This window comes from Thalassophryne amazonica, chromosome 17 (genome assembly GCF_902500255.1).
Source record: "Thalassophryne amazonica chromosome 17, fThaAma1.1, whole genome shotgun sequence".
Lineage (NCBI taxonomy): Eukaryota > Metazoa > Chordata > Actinopteri > Batrachoidiformes > Batrachoididae > Thalassophryne > Thalassophryne amazonica.
In genome coordinates, this window is record NC_047119.1 from 7,675,702 (window position 1) to 7,700,371 (window position 24,670).

The window sequence follows — 24,670 nt, forward strand, 5'->3', positions numbered from 1 at the left end:
AGTTGACTGTCTGATGCACAGGTCAGGTTTATTTATTTATATATATATTTAAACAGGCATGCACCTAAACCATCATGAGAGTCAACTGACAACACCCAACCCAGAAAAAAATGTGGAGAGTAACAACACAAACCACTCCCATTGGGGATGGAGAAAAAAAAGCAAAAGGGTCCATGCTGTGATGGAGTCCAGACCATTTAAGCAAAAAATGTTTTTATTATGATTTGTTTTCAGTGGAACCCAAAATGCAGGCAGTCAACCACACGGGAAGTGTAGAAATAAATGGTTCATTATTCAGTGTCCAAAAATAAACTGGGGAACCATCCAAACTGTCGGGGAGGCAGGAGGTGTGTCATCAGCAGAAAGTATCAGAGAGAAGGCGAATAACAGCAGCAAAGAACTTTGAAAAAAAAAAACATATATACATATCCAGCAACTAAAAAAGCACTGTGGCAGACTATAAGCTGTTCGGCCCTTTAAATTTTACAAAAGTGGGAAAATGTAGTTTCTACTGAAATCCAAACATGATAATATAGGTTTATTTTTGTTAACATGTTACAAAATTACAGCTCATTTTAATGAAAAATACACCTGGGGGGCATTTCCACTGTGTCAAACATCATCACGCATACGGGCTGCAGAAAAAAGTGCATGTGCGCATGCATGAGGTTTTGAGATTACCTGTGACCTGACTCGTTTGCTTGTTGTGTGTTCCCGGGGAGTGCATGCTAACATCTGTAAGATGCCTTGTACATCACTGCAGAGGGTGTTATGTGGTTACAAAAACTGTTTATTTCTCACTAACGTCTATAAAATATGAGACACATATTAGATTTATACAGAAATAAGCTGTTTTGAAGCATTTTCTGCCAATTTGGTTTATTGAGTTCGAGCAAGCAGCCACCTGCTTGCTGCCTTTCTTTAATGTGACTGGCAGTTGCCATGTCCTTCACAGCATCCTTGCACAGCTTGGGGAAAGCCTCCATGTGATCAATGACATCGCTACAAAATGTGCGTCATGGCATCTGCTCGCTTGAATTTTGAACCCTCAGGGATTTAAATTTTAAATTGTTTCCAGACAGTACAAATTTTGATCATATTGGCAATATCATATTATTAATACCTTACTTAAATGCTAAGGAATAAAATTATAGTGGTGCCAAAGAAAATTCTTCTTCTGACTTAGTCTTAAAAAACCCAAAGGCCAGACAGCTTTAACTACTGAAACAATCAGGAGCACAGAGCAGGTGTGGTGATTGTGATGTGATGTTGTAATTGTTAGAATGGCCTAAGCAGTGAGTCACCCCTCTGAGTTTGGTCTGCTTGAGGTTTCTTCCTCAATATCATCAGAGGGAGTTTTTCTTTACAACTGTCACCTGTGTGTTTGCTCTAGGGGTTGGTAACGTTAGACCTTACTCGTGTGAAGCACCTTGAGGCAGCTTTGTTGTAATATGGCACTATATAAAATGAAATAAACTGAAAATGAAACGTGAATGAGCTGTGAGATACACCAGGTGACAGGACCACACGCCCACAAACACACACAGAAACAGATAGTCAGAGTGAAACATCAAAATATGAAGAAACCGGACTGAGTATAACCTTAAACAAAACCCAAAAATGCCTAACATCAGACTCGTTTAGAGAAACTAAACTCAAAAGTGGCTAAAGTATAAAGTAAAGAATGACCACAAACCTGCCAGCAGGTTAAGGGTTGATCTCTCTTGACCGCTCTCGTCTGTAATGATCATTATTGTTGTTGTGGAATTCAAATTATTTTATTCTGGACATGATGTATGACTCAATATGCTGCAAAATGGTTGTGATAAATCAGCTGGAGTATCTATTTGCAGCTGTTAAAGTTTGAACCATTTTGTAGTGCATCACGAACTGCATCCACAGAACTTGAATGGATTTTTTGGCACTGTAGCATTCTCATCATTCCTATCATTCCTTTATTCTGGCATATTTTTGTTAAAAAATGCAATGTGCTAATATGTACACAAAGAAGTCATCAAATGGTGTGAGTGAAAGAGAGTTTTTGGGCATTCTGAGTACTTCTCTATGGTGTTGTACATAGTACATAGAAAGTGTTGTTGCTCTAATTTGGTATCTCGGACGTGATGCTGTTTTTGCTGCAAAGTGAACTACGTATACCATTCATCACTTTTGTTGTTTATATTCTGTCTTTCCAGTGTGTGCTGCCTGGTTGGCAAACATCTGTGGTAGCAGCACACAGGAACAGATGTTCATTTTATCAGTTGTTTGTGCCATTCAGTAGCATATTTTGCTGTGTGGCGAAGACATTTATTTACATTTGCTTGCAATGAACATGACTGCTAATTGTACTTTATCTCTGCAGCCTGATGATTGATAAAGATATGAAGAAGAGCTCAAAATAGTAACATCATCGCGATCAGTGTATCTGTTAGCCCACCTACACAGCAGCACCATCACCCACCACTGCTGACATCTCTGATTGCTATTATTTGACTTATTATACTACCTTGTAAAATAGAATTATGCTTAAATCACCCACGACAACCACAATACTATACAATAAAACCTGCAAATCTGTGCCTTCTGTTTGCAGTCATCTTCTGTAACATGTAGAAAATCAGTGCCAGTTTGGCAACCTTTCAAATTTATAAATGAATTTGTAATTAATTCCACGTAGCCATTATGCAACCATATATCAACATAAATAAGCCCAAGATGAAACTGTGCTACCCTGCAGCACAGCCACTCACACCAACTCACAAGATCTAAGAAGGGCAACCTTTGACTCCACAAAGTGAACATCTGAAGTCAGGGTCAGCAAACCTTTGCATGAGAGGCCCCTAAGCTGTTGTTCTCCACAATCCTACCCAACACTGAATGGAGTAAGAGCTGGAACACATCCCTTATGAATTCCAGAAGAATCCAGCTACTCACACTCATACTTCACACAGAACAGTACCTGTGTAAAGTCCAGCTATGAGGTCCAATAACCTCTTGAGGATTCCACAAATTTTCAGGATGCCCCAGAGAGCAGTCTGGTCAACTGAGTGAAATGCTTTGCCAAAATCAACATAGGCTGCAAAGAAGCACCACCAATATCTGCCCTTATGTTCAGTGAGAACTCACAAGGCTCTATTGGCAAATACTAAATGCAGATTTTTTTTTTGAGGAACACAAAATTCAAGTCACATAAAAGTACCACAAAGCATCTTTAATTTCTACATTGTGGATTTGGAGTTAGCACTGATATAATTGGTCTGTTTTAAAATGAATGGCACTGGGAAGCAGTGATTCAAAGCTGGACATAAGTGTTAAGTCTGTGGTGGAGGCGTGATAGAGGAGGATGTTGAGGAAACTGCTCAGCATCTGGGACACCACCTCCCACCCCCTGCATGCCACACTGACGTCCTATCAGCACCTTCAGCCACAGACTGAGACCACTGAACACCACAGGAGGTCTTTCCTACCTGTGACAACCAGACTGTATAATTCCTCCCCCGTCTGCAGGATGAATACATAATGAATGAATAATGAATGAGTTATTCAGAGTTATTCCGTTAGTCAGAGTTATGTGCAATATTGTCAAATATCTTGTGCAAATGTCTTAAAAAAACATTTTTCACCATTTACTGCCACCGTTTTGATACTATGGCATACGCTTGCACCTCGGCACCTCCAGGAGTAGCTGATCAGCTGACCGAAGGTGGCGATCAGGGACGTAACAATGAAGCAGCTCAGAAAGGTAGGGCATGGCAAGGCCATTTAAAGATTTAAAAACAAATAAATTAATCTTCTTCTTCTTAAGATCTTAATCTTAAAAGAATTATTAAATAATTTCCTTTGGGATAAATGAAGTTGACCTTATTCTTATTCTTAACCATTTTGTTAAACTCTAGATGATGTTCATCAATTTTCATCACTGACAGCTGCTTTATCCCATTGTTAGACTTGGACATGGATTCTGAATTATACCCATGCAAATTTTTGTTTGACACATGTCAAACAAAACTTTGACTGGTGGTTGGCTCGCACTGCGGTATTGTATCACTTCCTGTTCCGGAGCACAGCGGTGTTTTTCTGTATCTGTTAGCTGTTTAATCTGCGCAGTTAGATTGATCTAGTTACCTAGATAACGATTTGTTTCACAGTGTTATCTTCACGTGCCTTAACTAAAGCACTCCCTCTGCTGAATCACCTCTAAATTATTTACACGTTATTCACTTTGCGTGTTTTTAGGAATCCGCTAGCTTAGCGCAGCTACTAGCTCTTAGCCGGTTTAGCATGGCGGCTTCTCCTGTCTCTCCCGCACTTTTCTGCTCTGGGTGAGAAATGTTTAGTTATTCCTCGGCCTCCTTTAGCAGTAATGGTACTTGTAATAAGTGTAGCTTATTCATAGCTTTGGAGGCCAGGCTGGACGAATTGGAGACTCAGCTCCGCACCGTGGAAAATTCTACAGCTAGCCAGGCCCCTGTAGTCAGTGCGGACCAAGGTAGCTTAGCCGCCGTTAGTTTCCCTCTGGCAGATCCGGAGCAGCCGGGAAAGCAGGCCGACTGGGTGACTGTGAGGAGGAAGCGTAGCCCTAAACAGAAGCCCCGTGTACACCGCCAACCCGTTCACATTTCTAACCGTTTTTCCCCATTCGGCGACACACCCGCCGAGGAACAAACTCTGGTTATTGGCGACTCTGTTTTGAGAAATGTGAAGTTAGCGACACCAGCAACCATAGTCAATTGTCTTCCGGGGGCCAGAGCAGGCGACATTGAAGGAAATTTTAAACTGCTGGCTAAGGCTAAGCGTAAATTTGGTAAGATTGTAATTCACGTCGGCAGTAATGACACCCGGTTACGCCAATCGGAGGTCACTAAAATTAACATTGAATCGGTGTGTAACTTTGCAAAAACAATGTCGGACTCTGTAGTTTTCTCTGGGCTCCTCCCCAATCGGACCGGGAGTGACATGTTTAGCCGCATGTTCTCCTTGAATTGCTGGCTGTCTGAGTGGTGTCCAAAAAATGAGGTGGGCTTCATAGATAATTGGCAAAGCTTCTGGGGAAAACCTGGTCTTGTTAGGAGAGACGGCATCCATCCCACTTTGGATGGAGCAGCTCTCATTTCTAGAAATCTGGCCAATTTTCTTAAATCCTCCAAACCGTGACTATCCAGGGCTGGGACCAGGAAGCAGAGTTGTAGTCTTACACACCTCTCTGCAGCTTCTCTCCCCCTGCCATCCCCTCATTACCCCATCCCCGTAGAGACGGTGCCTGCTCCCAGACTACCAATAACCAGCAAAAATGTATTTAAGCATAAAAATTCAAAAAGAAAAAATAATATAGCACCTTCAACTGCACCACAGACTAAAACAGTTAAATGTGGTCTATTAAACATTAGGTCTCTCTCTTCTAAGTCCCTGTTAGTAAATGATATAATAATTGATCAACATATTGATTTATTCTGCCTTACAGAAACCTGGTTACAGCAGGATGAATATGTTAGTTTAAATGAGTCAACACCCCCAAGTCACACTAACTGTCAGAATGCTCGTAACACGGGCCGAGGCGGAGGATTAGCAGCAATCTTCCATTCCAGCTTATTAATTAATCAAAAACGCAGACAGAGCTTTAATTCATTTGAAAGCTTGACTCTTAGTCTTGTCCATCCAAATTGGAAGTCCCAAAAACCAGTTTTATTTGTTGTTATCTATCGTCCTCCTGGTCATTAATGTGAGTTTCTCTGTGAATTTTCAGAACTTTTGTCTGACTTGGTGCTTAGCTCAGATAAGATAATTATAGTGGGCGATTTTAACATCCACACAGATGCTGAGAATGACAGCCTCAACACTGCATTTAATCTATTATTAGACTCAATTGGCTTTGCTCAAAATGTAAATGAGTCCACCCACCACTTTAATCATATCTTAGATCTTGTTCTGACTTATGGTATGGAAATTGAAGACTTAACAGTATTCCCTGAAACCTCCCTTCTGTCTGATCATTTCTTAATAACATTTACATTTACTCTGATGGACTACCCAGCAGTGGGGAATAAGTTTCATTACACTACAAGTCTTTCAGAAAGCGCTGTAACTAGGTTTAAGGATATGTTTCCTTCTTTATGTTCCCTAATGCCATATACCAACACAGTGCAGAGTAGCTGCCTAAACTCTGTAAGTGAGATAGAGTATCTCGTCAATAGTTTTACATCCTCATTGAAGACAACTTTGGATGCTGTAGCTCCTCTGAAAAAGAGAGCTTTAAATCAGAAGTGCCTGACTCCGTGGTATAACTCACAAACTCGCAGCTTAAAGCAGATAACACGTAAGTTGGAGAGGAAATGGCGTCTCACTAATTTAGAAGATCTTCACTTAGCCTGGAAAAAGAGTCTGTTGCTCTATAAAAAAGCCCTCCGTAAAGCTTGGACATCTTACTACTCATCACTAATTGAAGAAAATAAGAACAACCCCAGGTTTCTTTTCAGCACTGTAGCCAGGCTGACAAAGAGTCAGAGCTCTATTGAGCCGAGTATTCCTTTAACTTTAACTAGTAATGACTTCATGACTTTCTTTGCTAATAAAATTTTAACTATTAGAGAAAAAATTACTCATAACCATCCCAAAGACGTATCGTTATCTTTGGCTGCTTTCAGTGATGCCGGTATTTGGTTAGACTCTTTCTCTCAGATTGTTCTGTCTGAGTTATTTTCATTAGTTACTTCATCCAAACCATCAACATGTCTATTAGACCCCATTCCTACCAGGCTGCTCAAGGAAGCCCTACCATTATTTAATGCTTCGATCTTAAATATGATCAATCTATCTTTATTAGTTGGCTATGTACCACAGGCTTTTAAGGTGGCAGTAATTAAACCATTACTTAAAAAGCCATCACTTGACCCAGCTATCTTAGCTAATTATAGGCCAATCTCCAACCTTCCTTTTCTCTCAAAAATTCTTGAAAGGGTAGTTGTTAAACAGCTAACTGATCATCTGCAGAGGAATGGTCTATTTGAAGAGTTTCAGTCAGGTTTTAGAATTCATCATAGTACAGAAACAGCATTAGTGAAGGTTACAAATGATCTTCTTATGGCCTCAGACAGTGGACTCATCTCTGTGCTTGTTCTGTTAGACCTCAGTGCTGCTTTTGATACTGTTGACCATAAAATTTTATTACAGAGATTAGAGCATGCCATAGGTATTAAAGGCACTGCGCTGCGGTGGTTTGAATCATATTTATCTAATAGATTACAATTTGTTCATGTAAATGGGGAATCTTCTTCACAGACTAAGGTTAATTATGGAGTTCCACAAGGTTCTGTGCTAGGACCAATTTTATTCACTTTATACATGCTTCCCTTAGGCAGTATTATTAGACAGTATTGCTTAAATTTTCACTGTTACGCAGATGATACCCAGCTTTATCTATCCATGAAGCCAGAGGACACACACCAATTAGCTAAACTGCAAGGACATGGATGACCTCTAATTTCCTGCTTTTAAACTCAGATAAAACTGAAGTTATTGTACTTGGCCCCACAAATCTTAGAAACATGGTGTCTAACCAGATCCTTACTCTGGATGGCATTACCCTGACCTCTAGTAATACTGTGAGAAATCTTGGGAGTCATTTTTGATCAGGATATGTCATTCAAAGCGCATATTAAACAACTATGTAAGACTGCTTTTTTGCATTTACGCAATATCTCTAAAATTAGAAAGGTCTTGTCTCAGAGTGATGCTGAAAAACTAATTCATGCATTTATTTCCTCTAGGCTGGACTATTGTAATTCATTATTATCAGGTTGTCCTAAAAGTTCCCTGAAAAGCCTTCAGTTAATTCAAAATGCTGCAGCTAGAGTACTGACGGGGACTAGAAGGAGAGAGCATATTTCAACCATACTGGCCTCTCTTCATTGGCTCTCTGTTAATTCCTGAATAGAATTTAAAATTCTTCTTCTTACTTATAAGGTTTTGAATAGTCAGGTCCCTTCTTATCTTAGGGACCTCATAGTACCATATCACCCCAATAGAGCGCTTCGCTCTCAGACTGCAGGCTTACTTGTAGTTCCTAGGGTTTGTAAGAGTAGAATGGGAGGCAGAGCCTTCAGCTTTCAGGCTCCTCTCCTGTGGAACCAGCTCCCAATTCAGATCAGGGAGACAGACACCCTCTCTACTTTTAAGATTAGGCTTAAAACTTTCCTTTTTGCTAAAGCTTATAGTTAGGGCTGGATCAGGTGACCCTGAACCATCCCTTAGTTATGCTGCTATAGACTTAGACTGCTGGGGGGTTCCCATAATGCACTGAGTGTTTCTTTCTCTTTTTGCTCTGTATGCACCACTCTGCATTTAATCATTAGTGATTGATCTCTGCTCCCCTCCACAGCATGTCTTTTTCCTGGTTCTCTCCCTCAGCCCCAACTAGTCCCAGCAGAAGACTGCCCCTCCCTGAGCCTGGTTCTGCTGGAGGTTTCTTCCTGTTAAAAGGGAGTTTTTCCTTCCCACTGTAGCCAAGTGCTTGCTCACAGGGGGTCGTTTTGACCATTGGGGTTTTTATGGAATTATTGTATGGCCTTGCCTTACAATATAAAGCGCCTTGGGGCAACTGTTTGTTGTGATTTGGCGCTATATAAATAAAATTGATTGAAAAATTGATTGACATGTACTACAATGGTAGCATGTGTGTCAAACATATGTCAAAAATATGTATTTTATACCCAATAGGCTTATAAAAGACCAGGATAACATAACTTTTAAGTATATATTTTTCAGTTCATTTTAGCTTTAAATTTACACCCCCTGAGGCCATCTAGTCACTTTGGAATCCTCATTTTCAACAACTATCATAAATTTCTGTTGATACAATAAGTACCTGTAATGAGCAGATATATATACTTACTCCACTAAAGGACACAAGAAAAGTTAGAGAATGTTTTAGTCAATAAAGCTAAAATGCCAATTTGACTTTTATTAAAAAGTTGTGCGTGACCCAGACAGTGGTGCAGTGAGAACAGGTCAAAAACAGTGTTTTACAGATGAATCATCCTTTCTGCAGAGCCATCAGACAGGAGGAAAGTACTTATAAAAGACTCCTTTTGACATGAGTGGGGTGAATGAAAGCTGGCAGTCATCAATGCTGTAGGACCCTCAGATAGTAGCTTTTGTCTTTCTAAGAAAATCTTTTTGGTATTCAGGATGTACTGTGATGGGCTAATGCTGCATGTCAGTGGTGGGATACACACCACAGCGCAGAGGAGAACATGTCGGCCCCTTGGAAGATAACTACAAGATGTGTGCCTGCCTGTCAGTCATAATTAATTTTGTAAGGGTGTGATTGTGTGGATGAGATAGCCAGCCTGGCTGATCTCCTGCCGTGTCCTTGCTGCCATCCTTTGGCTTTGATGCACCCACGTAAGGAAAAGGAACACCAACAGGGCGGCAGACAAATACCAGGTGTAGGTTCAGCACAGCCTATTTCAAATAAGTACTGTGTCCCACAGAGGAGTGTTTATTGCTTTATATACATCATACCTGGCAGGTGGTGAAGGGTTTGATGTTCCAGAGTAACTGTGGGACATCCTGGATGGACACCTGGAGGTTGAAACGGTTCCCCCTGAAGACCATCACTTTAGGCTCCTCCAGGAGATGCCCACCCTGGCTGTGCTCACCCAATGCCACCTCCTGATGATGGTATGGGATGGGACAAGGGTAGGAAAGCAGAGAGAAGTGTTGTCAAAAGTGTCAATACTCGTAATACATATATTCTTTATTGCAGGTCGAAGATCTTTCAATTTTGACGGTCACAACCCTTTCAGCTACATCTAATTAACAGAAAAGACGTATTACAAGCCAATTAGCTTGTAGTATTCTGTAGTAAACAAAACGTCAAAATCAAAGTCCAACACCTCTGCCTTACATGTTTGACACCAATTCATGCAAAATATCTCTTGATGATTCAGTGCCACCATAATACATGACTCTGTGTGGCCTCAACACCGACAGGAAGATTAATCACTTTATTAATGACTACCGTATTCGCGCATCTGAGGGCCCAGTGCCAAGCATCTGCCACCTCCTTTTTTTAAAAAGAAAGTTGGTTAAATGCCCACCTGAAATAAAATTATTTTTTTAAATTAAAGTTTATTAAATGCACACTTAAAATAAATTAATTCCGTGACCCCCAGCATGGTAAAAAGCAAAAGATAATGAGTTTTCACAATGTTTTTCTCCTCTTCCGTGTCCAACTGGTGACGACATCATCCATTTGTCCTGTGCTATTATTGTGAAAGACTCTTGTACAACAAACAGGAAGTGTTCTGTGACAAAGCGGCTAGCTTTGTACAATCACAGGGTGAAGCAACTCCTATCAGTTTGTGTTCCTTTTTTTCTGACAAAAGTCCTTTTTCCATCCAGCAAAATGAGTTTCTTGTCAACTGATGTCCACAAAGTTTGTCAAAGTTTTGTGCTTGTTCAGAACTTTCAATCAATCAATCAATTTTATTTATATAGCACCAAATCACAACAAACAGTTGCCCAAAGGTGCTTTATATTGTAAGGCAAGGCCATACAATAATTACGTAAAAAGGGGAGTTCAGACAGAGATATTTCCTGCCATTTTATTTTCCTGCTGCTGGCTTACGTGTGAGAGAGTGGGACACATAGAGCAACACGCAGCATTTCTGGACTGAACATGGAGAAAACTGACTTCACATGCTGACAGTCAGCGACAGACAGACTGTTTTCAGTGAGAGGGAAAATTATGGAGGGTTTTTTTTTATCTTAACGAGGAGGAATCACAGACAGCAACAAATGGATTATTTAACTTCAAAGTTGCCTGGAATTAAACAGGTAGAGTTTTTTTTTTTTAACATGAGTGCCAGAGTTTTCTGTTTTAATATAATGCTGTGCAAAATGTTTCAGTGAGGACATTACTGTCTGCATGGTTAACACTGAAAACTGACTGTGGACATCACATCACTTTTTCTTTCTTACTTATGCATTGCGCCTGAGGCGGGTTTGTTGTGATTTGGCGCTATGCAAATAAAATAAATTAAATCAAATTAAATAATTTCCTACTACTTTGTACTTTCTATTTTACTTTGTCGTTTTATTGCCTGTTGTAATTTTGTTATTCTTAATTAATTTACTTACGATTGGGGGTAACTTGGTGCCCATTTTTTAATTATGTACAGCACTTTGGTCGACTGCTGTCATTTGAAATGTGCTTTAGAAATAAAGGTTGAGTTGAGTTTTTTGGCTGGAGAGATGTAAAAAGCACCAGACAGAAAGTTGGTTAAATACCCACCTAGAATTAAATAATCTTTTTAATTAAACGCCCACCTAAAATAAATTAATTCATGACCCCCACCATATTGTAAAAAGCAATAAACAATGCGTTTTCTTGGTGTTTTGTGATGCCATGCCAGAGATTCCTGTTTTAATAGAACACTGTGCAAAATGTTTCAGTGAAGTACCTTGAAATTGATATTTCAAGGTCACCCAAGGTCACCCACCTCGCCAAAGGGCATGTGCCCAAGAGAAAGATGACATATGATGACTTCATTTCAGTGTGTCCATCCTGGACATTGATTCCAATCAGGCCCTCTGCATCTGCTGTCTGGACGTCATAGCTGGGAACCTAAGTATGTGTAACATCATGCTGGACCAAACTCAACATCTGGCACATGATAGACCAAGATGGAGTACGCACGTCAACCTGGTTTAGCTCTACACACCAAGTGATAGAGGACTACGGCTGAGGAAGCACAGGGACTCCATATTTCTATGTTATTGTTCAGGTTATTTTAACCACAGCGATACGTCCTTAGAGACACTTGAAAATGTGACGAATGCGTATGCAGACGAAGATGACTTATGGATGTAGTCCACCACTAAACGGCAGAAAGCCACGTTTACAGTCACATCGCATTTGGTTTGACTCGCCCTCAGTCTGTGAGACCTCGAAAACCTCAGCAGTCAGACACAACAGACGGATGACAAACACACACTTTGACTGTGACCCCCACAATGCACTGCTCTTTACAGGAAACCTGACTCAGTTATGTGATGGTTGTCTGCATCCAACTTGAGTTGTTTTTATGCTATTTAATGATGAATTCTTGCTTCTTTTTTTCAACAGCCAAAATAATCTGCTGCTCCACGTTTACCATGTTGTGCAACAAAGGAGCGATCGCCTGATGTCCAGTTTGCTCAAACAGCACCTCTTCAAACTCAATAAACAGTGCGGTTAGAAATCTTTAGTTTTTCTATCCCAACACTGCCTTCCAGTGTTTGAACAGCAGTCTGCTGCTGTCTCACAGTGTCACCAGCGCACATCTGTGAATGCACAAATGCAGAAGCCTGTGAGTTCCTTTAATATCGCACACATCCGGCTCTTCTGAATAAATAGCATTTGCTTGGTTTATCTGCCCATTGCCCTCGGCCCACCGCGTGCTTCACTTCGGCTTCTTTCATGAAGCATAATCATATGTTAACAAAGGTGACAAGAACTAAATCACTTGACTTCTCCGTCAGTCAGCATGGTTATTCATGGATTTGTTCTTTTGTGTGTGTGTGTGTGTGTGTGTTTGCTGACTTTTGCTTTATTTGACAATTAATTTCCCCGGTGAGCTTGAAGCAGGAATTTATCTCATTCTGTCTATGAGCTTTGCTTTTTGGCTCTCTGCTGAGAGCTGTTTGTATATAAACAAACAGCCATGTGTGCTCCCCCACAAAAAACACACACACACATGCCCAGACATCTGTGGGACGGGACGGGGACACTCATCATTACACCTGATGAGGATGATATGACCATGTGGTTCATAAACTACAGAATCAAAGCTTGTTATTTATAGAGGCACCACCGGCGTGGACACTCATGCTTCACCAGGTTACGGCAAACAGAAGGTTATTTTAGAGATGTAGGGATGGAACAGTTGTCTGCCTGGGTGGTTACTATCCAGGACTCAAGGCAGTTTTGTGGTGTCATCGATATGGCGACGCGTGGCAGCAACATGTGCTGACATACTTGACTTGACACCAGCAGGGGGCAGTTTAAGATGGATTACCAACAATGGTGAATCTATTTTTAAAGTGAAATGACTTCATGTGAGTCTGCCACACCCACATTGGAATTGTGCAAACAGCGCTCAGACCCCATCAAACAATGCTACTACTATTATTATTATTATTAATTATTATTATCTGCCATTGTGGCAATCCCTTGGTGGTGAGGAAGATGTTCTTAGTCGATTCCCAGAAGGAGACCGTAGACCCGAAGATGACCGAACTGACCCAGTCTTGACAGGCACCGTTCATTTCTGCATTCAGTTGCTGTGGGAAGCTTCTGCCGGTCAGGATCTTGCTCTCTCCTCTTCCTCTTTCTCCTTGGTGTTGTTTGTATGCAATTTGATCTTCGTCTTCTTCTTACTATCATAGGTCTTTGCCTGGCTGAAGAGTAGCTACCACGTTTTAAACATTTTTTTGTATAAATAAATAGAATAAAATAAAAAAGTAACCAATCCTTTGTTATCAGAGGACTTGAAGTGTTTAGGAGAAGATAAGTGCACCACACAACATTGTGCCTCATTGCTCCTGAGAAATTGACTTCATAGGGAGTCTTCATGAAGGTGCAGTTGCTGATGTTCGTGATCAGCTACAGAAGACTGAAGACCATCCAGACACAGCGAGTCTGATTATCCCTGTTACAACAAATGACATTGCACACTGTCGGTCTGAATTTATTAAACAGGGTTTTATTGTACTTTTAAACAGGCTGTCAAACACTGGGAGTTTTATTTTTTTATTTTTTTTTATTTTCCTTCATTCAGTTGTGGAATTAAACATTTCACTCAAAACCTCAGTTTGCACACCTGTTCAAAGAGCTGTGCAAACATTATCGAGTCATTTCCAATGACAGCTTTGTTCTTTTGTGGGAGTGTGGTGCTTTCATTTTTTTTAAAACAGATGCATCCAACTGGACATTTCTAGCTCAGAACCTTAACTGCTCACATTTTCCACCTGGTCTTCACTGCTCCATAACTACTGGATGCAACTTAATTAACAGTACTACACATAATCCATATGCAGGGGTAGTGACCAGTGGTTGGTGCGCTTGGTTTCAGTGCAGAAGGTTCCAATAATAGAAGACATTAGCAATAAACTGTCCATCCTTCCTTGACTAGCCTTTGATATCTCTCTGAAGTACTACTGACTACTTACTTTGACTCCAGACTGGTTCTGTCTGATTTTGACATTTTGTTTTTCTGAAAAGAATCAAGCGTTCCACTTTTGTTTCTGTGTAGGCTCTCAGTTGTCCAGGTGGTATCCATAGTAGAGAAGCTTGAATCTTTGACTGGACTGGGTTGCTTGACGCGAGGACATTTCGTTTCAAATCGCAGAAGCTTCCTCAGCTAAAATTCTTGCTCTGGAAGTCTGACTTCTGTCTGACTCTTGTAGAGAAGAAATGAATTTTTCTCTACAACAGTCAGAGCCAGATGCCTCACCAAGGCCATTGAAATCCTTCTGGAGGAAAACAAACGGGGCATTTTGGCCTTCGGTAGCTGATAAGGCTGCCATGTTTGGGTTAGGCAGAGAAGCACAGAGTTCCAATATGGCCTCTCTTTAACCGTCCAGATCCAATTGTGAATATTCACTGGTCTCCAACATCAATTCCTTTGCAGGGCAGACATTTGCTCCGAGATGATTTCCAATTTGCGTTTAAGTTCAACAGTTAATGCAGCAATGTCCCGGGAACCCTGCTGCAAGCTGACGCCATTAGACTTGTACCAGACATTGATACAGATCTGTACTCAATCTGTTTTCCTAAAGCTCCCCGCAGCAGCACAGAAAGTAGGCCGCAAAACATTTCATCCCGTGAATAAGTGTCACTAGTGGCAAGGTCAATGCTGTTTGCTTCCCGATATCTGGCTGGAGCTCAACTCGAAACTGATGGGAACATGTGGACATTAGGGCCCTGTCCCACTGGTGTTTAGGAGGATTTGCGCATGAAATGAGGAGACAAAAGCTGAGCATCTGCAACAAAGGTGGGCGGAAATGACAAATGTCCCGGGGTGGATCAGCGATTACATGAGGAAGAAAAGCGGATATAACAGGGAACAGAAGCGAAGGCGACCGCGGAGGCGCCCCCATGAGGGGCACAGCGGCCGTGATGCACTCGCTTCATCCGTGCACACTCTGTCTGCATGTGCGACATACCATTTGCAACCATGATGTGGCCGTGCTGGGCACGCGTCATATCTGTTTTGCACGCGGTCCCGGTCTGCCGCCAAGCCGTGCCAACCCTTCGGTTGCGGATATCAGCGGATGACAGCCCTTACCAAAAAATAGTACTGATAAGTATATAAAAAGTAAACTGGAAGTATACTTGAAACATACTTGCATGTACTACTTTTTGGTAAGGGAGGGGATATGCGGCGCGTTGGTTTTGTATGTCCTGCGTATGTCTTCAGTATGTGTTCAGGCAGTGATGCGGATCTCATCCGCAGCAGGATTTTTGAGCCGCTCAAAAATCCTGGCTGCGGACATGCGTGCATCTGCGGATGATCACGGACGTGTTCGGATGGCGGCCGACTCATACAGGAATGTTACAATGATATGGCACAATGATACCATCATCACGATATGTGATGCATTGTTCCACCCGTTCTGTGTATATTCACACACACACACACACACACACACACACACACACACACACACACACACACACACACACACACACACACACACACACACACACACACACACACACACACACACACACACACACACACACGTTGTTCTGTATGTCAAGAAAGGAAGGCCAACGTTACAATATTGACAAAACCTTAACTCTTTACTAATCTCTTCGGTGTTTTGTAGTTGTGAATCTTGCGCTATCTCGTAGTCTGTGACTCACGCAAGAGATCAGTTTCGGCAGAGTTCTGATTCAGGGCATAATGTAAACACATGTCGTGAAGTATGGACAACAAGACAACATCGAGGCACAGCAGAAGTTCATTACAAGTGCTACACCTCGTCTACATAACCCTCTCAACTGGGGAGAACGTGATTTCATCATTATCGCCTGCAAACTCGCTGGATCAACGTCATCCACGTCCTCACTTTGCCAATGTTTAAATGCACTGTGAAACGCCGGAAATCTACTGGTGCCGCAGTGCATTCTGGGAAGCGCAGGGGGCCGCCAGGGGCATTATGGGAAATGAGTACAGAATTTGAAAATAGCCAAGGAGCCTGTGTGTGTGTGTGTGTGTGTGTGTGTGTGTGTGTGTGTGTGTGTGTGTGTGTGTGTGTGTGTGTGTGTATGGCTTCAATCACGCAGAAACTGGGGAGAGCTGACATTTGCCGTTTGGTATGCTCATGTATTTTGGGTCAAGGATGAACGCTGTGAAAACGGAAAGTTGAGGGGACAAATATTTTTGGAGAAATCAATTTTAGCTAACCAGTAAACAATTGACATTGTACTGCAGTGCAGCGAGGGAGTTTGGGGTTTACATGTTGTCATTGTGTTTCATGTTAATTTAACAGTATTGTTTGCTTTGCTTGCTTGCCTCTACTGGTGGTTGGCTCTCACTGCGGTATTGTATCACTTCCTGTTCCGGAGCACAGCGGTGTTTTTCTGTATCTGTTAGCTGTTTAATCTGCGCAGTTAGATTGATCTAGTTATCTAGATTACGATTTGTTTCCCAGTGTAATCTTTACGTGCCTTAACTAAAGCACTCCTTCTGCTGAATCACCTCTAAATTATTTACACATTATTCACTTTGCGTGTTTTTAGGAATCCGCTAGCTTAGCGTAGCTACTAGCTCTTAGCCGATTTAGCATGGCGGCTTCTCCTGTCTCTCCCGCACTTTTCTGCTCTGGGTGTGAAATGTTTAGTTATTCCTCGGCCTCCTTTAGCAGTAATGGTACTTGTAATAAGTGTAGCTTATTCGTAGCTTTGGAGGCCAGGCTGGGCGAATTGGAGACTCGGCTCCGCACCGTGGAAAATTCTACAGCTAGCCAGGCCCCTGTAGTCGGTGCGGACCAAGGTAGCTTAGCCGCCGTTAGTTCCCCCCTGGCAGATCCCGAGCAGCCGGGAAAGCAGGCTGACTGGGTGACTGTGAGGAGGAAGCGTAGCCCTAAACAGAAGCCCCGTGTACACCGCCAACCCGTTCACATCTCTAACCGTTTTTCCCCACTCGACGACACACCCGCCGAGGATCAAACTCTGGTTATTGGCGACTCTGTTTTGAGAAATGTGAAGTTAGCGACACCAGCAACCATAGTCAATTGTCTTCCGGGGGCCAGAGCAGGCGACATTGAAGGAAATTTGAAACTGCTGGTTAAGGCTAAGCGTAAATTTGGTAAGATTGTAATTCACGTCGGCAGTAATGACACCCGGTTACGCCAATCGGAGGTCACTAAAATTAACATTAAATCGGTGTGTAACTTTGCAAAAACAATGTCGGACTCTGTAGTTTTCTCTGGGCCCCTCCCCAATCAGACCGGGAGTGACATGTTTAGCCGCATGTTCTCCTTGAATTGCTGGCTGTCTGAGTGGTGTCCAAAAAATGAGGTGGGCTTCATAGATAATTGGCAAAGCTTCTGGGGAAAACCTGGTCTTGTTAGGAGAGACGGCATCCATCCCACTTTGGATGGAGCAGCTCTCATTTCTAGAAATCTGGCTAATTTTCTTAAATCCTCCAAACCGTGACTATCCAGGGTTGGGACCAGGAAGCAGAGTTGTAGTCTTACACACCTCTCTGCAGCTTCACTCCCCCTGCCATCCCCTCATTACCCCATCCCCGTAGAGACGGTGCCTGCTCCCAGACTACCAATAACCAGCAAAAATCTATTTAAGCATAAAAATTCAAAAAGAAAAAATAATATAGCACCTTCTACTGCACCACAGACTAAAACAGTTAAATGTGGTCTATTAAACATTAGGTCTCTCTCTTCTAAGTCCCTGTTGGTAAATGATATAATAATTGATCAACATATTGATTTATTCTGCCTAACAGAAACCTGGTTACAGCAGGATGAATATGTTAGTTTAAATGAGTCAACACCCCCGAGTCACACTAACTGTCAGAATGCTCGTAGCACGGGCCGGGGCGGTGGATTAGCAGCAATCTTCCATTCCAGCTTATTAATTAATCAAAAACCCAGACAGAGCTTTAATTCATTTGAAAGCTTGTCTCTTAGTCTTGTCCATCCAAATTGGAAGTCCCAAAAACCAGTTTTATTTGTTATTATCTATCGTCCACCTGGTCGTTACTGTGAGTTTCTCTGTGAATTTTCAGACCTTTTGTCTGACTTAGTGCTTAGCTCAGATAAGATAATTATAATGGGCGATTTTAACATCCACACAGATGCTGAGAATGACAGCCTCAACACTGCATTTAATCTATTATTAGACTCTATTGGCTTTGCTCAAAAAGTAAATGAGTCCACCCACCACTTTAATCATATCTTAGATCTTGTTCTGACTTATGGTATGGAAATAGAAGACTTAACAGTATTCCCTGAAAACTCCCTTCTGTCTGATCATTTTTTAATAACATTTACATTTACTCTGATGGACTACCCAGCAGTAGGGAATAAGTTTCATTACACTAGAAGTCTTTCAGAAAGCGCTGTAACTAGGTTTAAGGATATGATTCCTTCTTTATGTTCTCTAATGCCATATAACAACACAGTGCAGAATAGCTACCTAAACTCTGTAAGGGAGATAGAGTATCTCGTCAATAGTTTTACATCCTCATTGAAGACAGCTTTGGATGCTGTAGCTCCTCTGAAAAAGAGAGCTTTAAATCAGAAGTGTCTGACTCCATGGTATAACTCTCAAACTCGTAGCTTAAAGCAGATAACCCGTAAGTTGGAGAGGAAATGGCGTCTCACTAATTTAGAAGATCTTCACTTAGCCTGGAAAAAGAGTCTGTTGCTCTATAAAAAAGCCCTCCGTAAAGCTAGGACATCTTTCTACTCATCACTAATTGAAGAAAATAAGAACAACCCCAGGTTTCTTTTCAGCACTGTAGCCAGGCTGACAAAGAGTCAGAGCTCTATTGAGCTGAGTATTCCATTAACTTTAACTAGTAATGAGTTCATGACTTTCTTTGCTAACAAAATTTTAACTATTAGAGAAAAAATTACTCATAACCATCCCAAAGACGTATCGTTATCTTTGGCTGCTTTCAGTGATGCCGGTATTTGGTTAGACTCTTTCTCTCCGATTGTTCTGTCTGAGTTATTTTCATTAGTTACTTCATCCAAACCATCAACATGTTTATTAGACCCCATTCCTACCAGGCTGCTCAAGGAAGCCCTACCATTATTTAATGCTTCGATCTTAAATATGATCAATCTATCTTTGTTAGTTGGCTATGTACCACAGGCTTTTAAGGTGGCAGTAATTAAACCATTACTTAAAAAGCCATCACTTGACCCAGCTATCTTAGCTAATTATAGGCCAATCTCCAACCTTCCTTTTCTCTCAAAAATTCTTGAAAGGGTAGTTGTAAAACAGCTAACTGATCATCTGCAGAGGAATGGTCTATTTGAAGAGTTTCAGTCAGGTTTTAGAATTCATCATAGTACAGAAACAGCATTAGTGAAGGTTACAAATGATCTTCTTATGACCTCGGACAGTGGACTCATCTCTGTGCTTGTTCTGTTAGACCTCAGTGCTGCTTTTGATACTGTTGACCATAAAATTTTATTACAGAGATTAGAGCATGCCATAGGTATTAAAGGCACTGCGCTGCGGTGGTTTGAATCATATTTGTCTAATAGATTACAATTTGTTCATGTAAATGGGGAATCTTCTTCACAGACTAAAGTTAATTATGGAGTTCCACAAGGTTCTGTGCTAGGACCAATTTTATTCACTTTATATATGCTTCCCTTAGGCAGTATTATTAGACGGTATTGCTTAAATTTTCATTGTTACGCAGATGATACCCAGCTTTATCTATCCATGAAGCCAGACGACACACACCAATTAGCTAAACTGCAGGATTGTCTTACAGACATAAAGACATGGATGACCTCTAATTTCCTGCTTTTAAACTCAGATAAAACTGAAGTTATTGTACTTGGCCCCACAAATCTTAGAAACATGGTGTCTAACCAGATTCTTACTCTGGATGGCATTACCCTGACCTCTAGTAATACTGTGAGAAATCTTGGAGTCATTTTTGATCAGGATATGTCATTCAAAGCGCATATTAAACAAATATGTAGGACTGCTTTTTTGCATTTACGCAATATCTCTAAAATCAGAAAGGTCTTGTCTCAGAGTGATGCTGAAAAACTAATTCATGCATTTATTTCCTCTAGGCTGGACTATTGTAATTCATTATTATCAGGTTGTCCTAAAAGTTCCCTAAAAAGCCTTCAGTTAATTCAAAATGCTGCAGCTAGAGTGCTGACGGGGACTAGAAGGAGAGAGCATATCTCACCCATATTGGCCTCTCTTCATTGGCTTCCTGTTAATTCTAGAATAGAATTTAAAATTCTTCTTCTTACTTATAAGGTTTTGAATAATCAGGTCCCTTCTTATCTTAGGGACCTCGTAGTACCATATCACCCCAATAGAGCGCTTCGCTCTCAGACTGCAGGCTTACTTGTAGTTCCTAGGGTTTGTAAGAGTAGAATGGGAGGCAGAGCCTTCAGCTTTCAGGCTCCTCTCCTGTGGAACCAGCTCCCAATTCAGATCAGGGAGACAGACACCCTCTCTACTTTTAAGATTAGGCTTAAAACTTTCCTTTTTGCTAAAGCTTATAGTTAGGGCTGGATCAGGTGACCCTGAACCATCCCTTAGTTATGCTGCTATAGACGTAGACTGCTGGGGGGTTCCCATGATGCACTGTTTCTTTCTCTTTTTGCTCTGTATGCACCACTCTGCATTTAATCATTAGTGATCGATCTCTGCTCCCCTCCACAGCATGTCTTTTTCCTGGTTCTCTCCCTCAGCCCCAACCAGTCCCAGCAGAAGACTGCCCCTCCCTGAGCCTGGTTCTGCTGGAGGTTTCTTCCTGTTAAAAGGGAGTTTTTCCTTCCCACTGTAGCCAAGTGCTTGCTCACAGGGGGTCGTTTTGACCGTTGGGGTTTTACATCATTATTGTATGGCCTTGCCTTACAATATAAAGCGCCTTGGGGCAACTGTTTGTTGTTATTTGGCGCTATATAAAAAAAAAATTGATTGAATTGACTGATTGTGTTTTTGTACTTCAATTGCATTCAAAAACTGATTCATTGTATTGCATTTCCATGTAATAAATATATGTAGTCCCAACTAAATTTAATTGAATTATCTTGCATGAATGTGCTTGATTTGAGTTGAGGGCACATATATTTATTAGATGGAAATCCTACACATAATTGAATTGAGTTCATTCAATGAGTCATTTTGTTGAGTGTGATTTAGTCAGTTTAGTTAAGTCTCATGTTGCTGGTACCATGACTGAAAAATGTAGTGCGTTTGATGTCTTCCGCCACCGTTTGTTTATGCATGTCTAAAAATAGAAGCACCCACTTGAGGCAGAATGCAGAAAAGACAAAAGCTCTCAGTGCATGCGTGCATATAACTTTGACTGTGGACAAACTGGGGACAGCTGACATTTGCTGTTTGGTGTGCTTGTATGTTGATAGGACTGCTATTTTTAAAGACGCTACGGATAGTAACTAACGTTACTAATTACATTCTGGACTAAATAGCATTCCAGCAGGGGGCGGTAAAACATCTTTACAACAAAGCATGAGTGCGGTGATTCATTTGATTTAGTAAGTTCAATATAAGTACATAATATAATTGTAAATATGTTAAAAATACATGGATCACACAAGAAAGTGAAAACACTTATTTTCATTGTGGTCCATTTAAAAATCAAATGACAAAATAGATGTAATAATAAAATAAAACAATAATAATAATAATAATAATAATAATAAGTGTGTATATGATAACAAGAACCTAAAGAATTTATAAATACATTAAGACAATAAATTAACATTAAAAAATGCTGTAATAAACAGGAAAAAATGGTTGAATTCTTGCTCTAAAAACTGTTGAGGTCTAAAAACATGTCAGGTTCTAAAAACATTCTGGACTCACACATCATTCCAACTCATTATAGAAACTTTGCTTAATTTATTACCACCGTTGAAAAATGCCAACTACCTATTTTATAAATAGGCAATGTGCTAGTAAAGCTTTAATTTTATTTTTTTAATATCTTTCATTCTGGTTTGATTTTACTCATTGAAGCATTTAATGGCTTTAAAATGTTCTTAAATTTCCCTCAAATCTCTGCACTCACTTTGACCTCAGCTCCTGTTGTCCCTGTGGGGCTCGTGGGCTGGTTGCTTTCAGGTGGGCGCACTTTGGTTTTAAAACCAAAACAGGGAATACAGATTTAGAAAAAAACAAACATAATTTCCAACTGATGCATGAAGAAGTGCCCAGGATTTTTTTGAAGAGGTGAAGGAAAAGGTCTGCAGGCCATTTTCATACAATGTTAATGCATCTGCATGGTAGTTCAGTCATACAATAAAATGTGCTTGTCATCTTCAGATGATTTTACTGCATCTTTCACTCATAATGTACAATGCAAATACCATGCACTCAGCAGAGAATGTGCATGAGACAAAACGTTTGTGTTTAAAACCTCCATTCCACAGAGAAGGACAAACTCCTTCTTGAATTCTGCTCTTAAACACCACTCAGAGGAATAACTGCTCTGGAGCTGTACTCGAGTATATTCCTCATTTTAACGCGTTTCAAATAGTTTTCAGATGGAATCCACATTTAATTAATGGAGAGCAAATTAAATTACAGAAAGAAAGGGCAAGAAAGCAACCTTGCAGCATCTGCTGCCTTTGTAATTATAAGTTCCATTTTGTTTTGTAGTCATCAAGCATCTCCCAGTGGAAATGTTGACAGAATTCTGCACAACTAAACACCAACCCCCTCTAGTAAATAGATATAATTACAATGACGTTTATTTATGCATGAATATTTAATACCATTTGGTCAGTTTTTATTGTTAGCAGGATATGTCAAAAAGACTTTGACCTCAAAAAATGTTGTTCAAAAATGTATTTATTTTTATTCTTATATCTATATTCTTATATTTATATAAGAATATAAATATGTATTTATTATTATTATTCATTTTCTGATAATCAAGCACAATTGGGAGAATAATGGTTGTAAATACAATTTTTCCTAAAATGTCAAATATGCATTTTAAGGCCATTGCCCTAAAGCAATATTTCATGTTGGTTGTTTGGTTTGTTGAGATTCTGCAGCTCACCAGACAAATGAACAAATAATTAAAAAACTTCCCTTTGTGATCTGAATGTGAATTCACATTACTGAATATTTTCTAAAAATGGCGACACAAAAGGGTGTCCCTTTTGATGCTGACACAGGTTACATTTTGGGAGAAATACAGACACAACACAAGCGTGATGTGATGCAGATTCTGCATCTGCATTGGGCAGTAAACAGTGAAACACATGTTCCAGTCATCTGGATTGATGAATTGGTCATCTGGGTGTTTTAGTCTACAGCTGTGCAGCAAATAACAGAGTTGATGAAATCTCAGTTCATGTCAGTTTATTTATTTATTTATACAGTGCCAAATCATAATATAGTTTACCTCAAAGCTCCATACACAAGTCATATCTAGACCTGACTGGCCCCTTGTACACACACATTGGTGGCAGTGGTAAGTAAAAAGTCAGTAGGGTGACCATCTAACACCAAACTAGACAGAGCAGAAGGTGATATATATATATATATATATATATATATATATATATATATATATATATATATATATATATATATATATATGTATGTATGTATGTATGTATGTATGTATGTGTGTGTGTGTGTGTGAGAGAGAGAAAGAACATGCAACACCAAAAAAGTGCAACTACACAATCATATATGTTATTATTTGCAATGCTGGTATAATTTAGTGAGCTGCAGATCAGAAGCCCAGAGAAACATGCTGTGTTAGTAAGACAGTGCATCAATGTGCACTGTAAAGCCAGACCAATTACCAAGGCAGAATTCCCAGATCCCCCTCTGAAACACTGCAGGATCTCCAATTTACCAATAAGATGCACCGGCAGACACCAAGTGAGTCCCTCAGATCTAAGATTCCAGTGCAAATTGGACACCTATTTATGTCTAATGTTAGTTCCTATACAGTCAGAAAAAGCTCTGTTTTACTGTCATTCATATCGAAGTTATCCAGGAAGTCACTCCACATCAGTTGAACCTTGTATATCTCCACGAAGCAACCATTTAGTTCCAAAATTGCCCAAGACCCGTTCACAGCCCATGAGTTCTGGTCAAATTTACAGATGTCATTGTGAATTTGGGGTAGCACACACTCAAAAAATTGATGCATGGGAAGAACTCAGTTCAATTATGAGCAGAATTTACATCTAATAAATGTCTGTAGCCCCAACTCAAATAAAGCATATCCAAGCAAGATACATTAATTTAATTTAGTCGGGACTACATATATTTACTAGATGGAAATCCTGCCCATAATGGAAATGAGTTCATCCAATGAGTCATTTGTTTATGTGATACACTCAAAAAAAAACTGACTGATTGCACTCAAAAATTTGACTCATTGGATTGGATTTCTAG

The 24,670-nt window shown here is 40.4% G+C and overlaps 1 protein-coding gene across 1 annotated transcript in view; it reads right to left on the minus strand.

Moving 5' to 3' along the window:
* The window catches only part of LOC117529349 (netrin receptor UNC5D-like), a 582,155-nt gene that overhangs the window by 11,339 nt on the left and 546,146 nt on the right, over positions 1-24,670 (minus strand). The window contains exon 15 of the mRNA XM_034192105.1: positions 9,520-9,669. Coding sequence (XP_034047996.1) covers positions 9,520-9,669 — 150 coding nt within the window. The remainder of the gene's footprint in view (positions 1-9,519; positions 9,670-24,670) is intronic.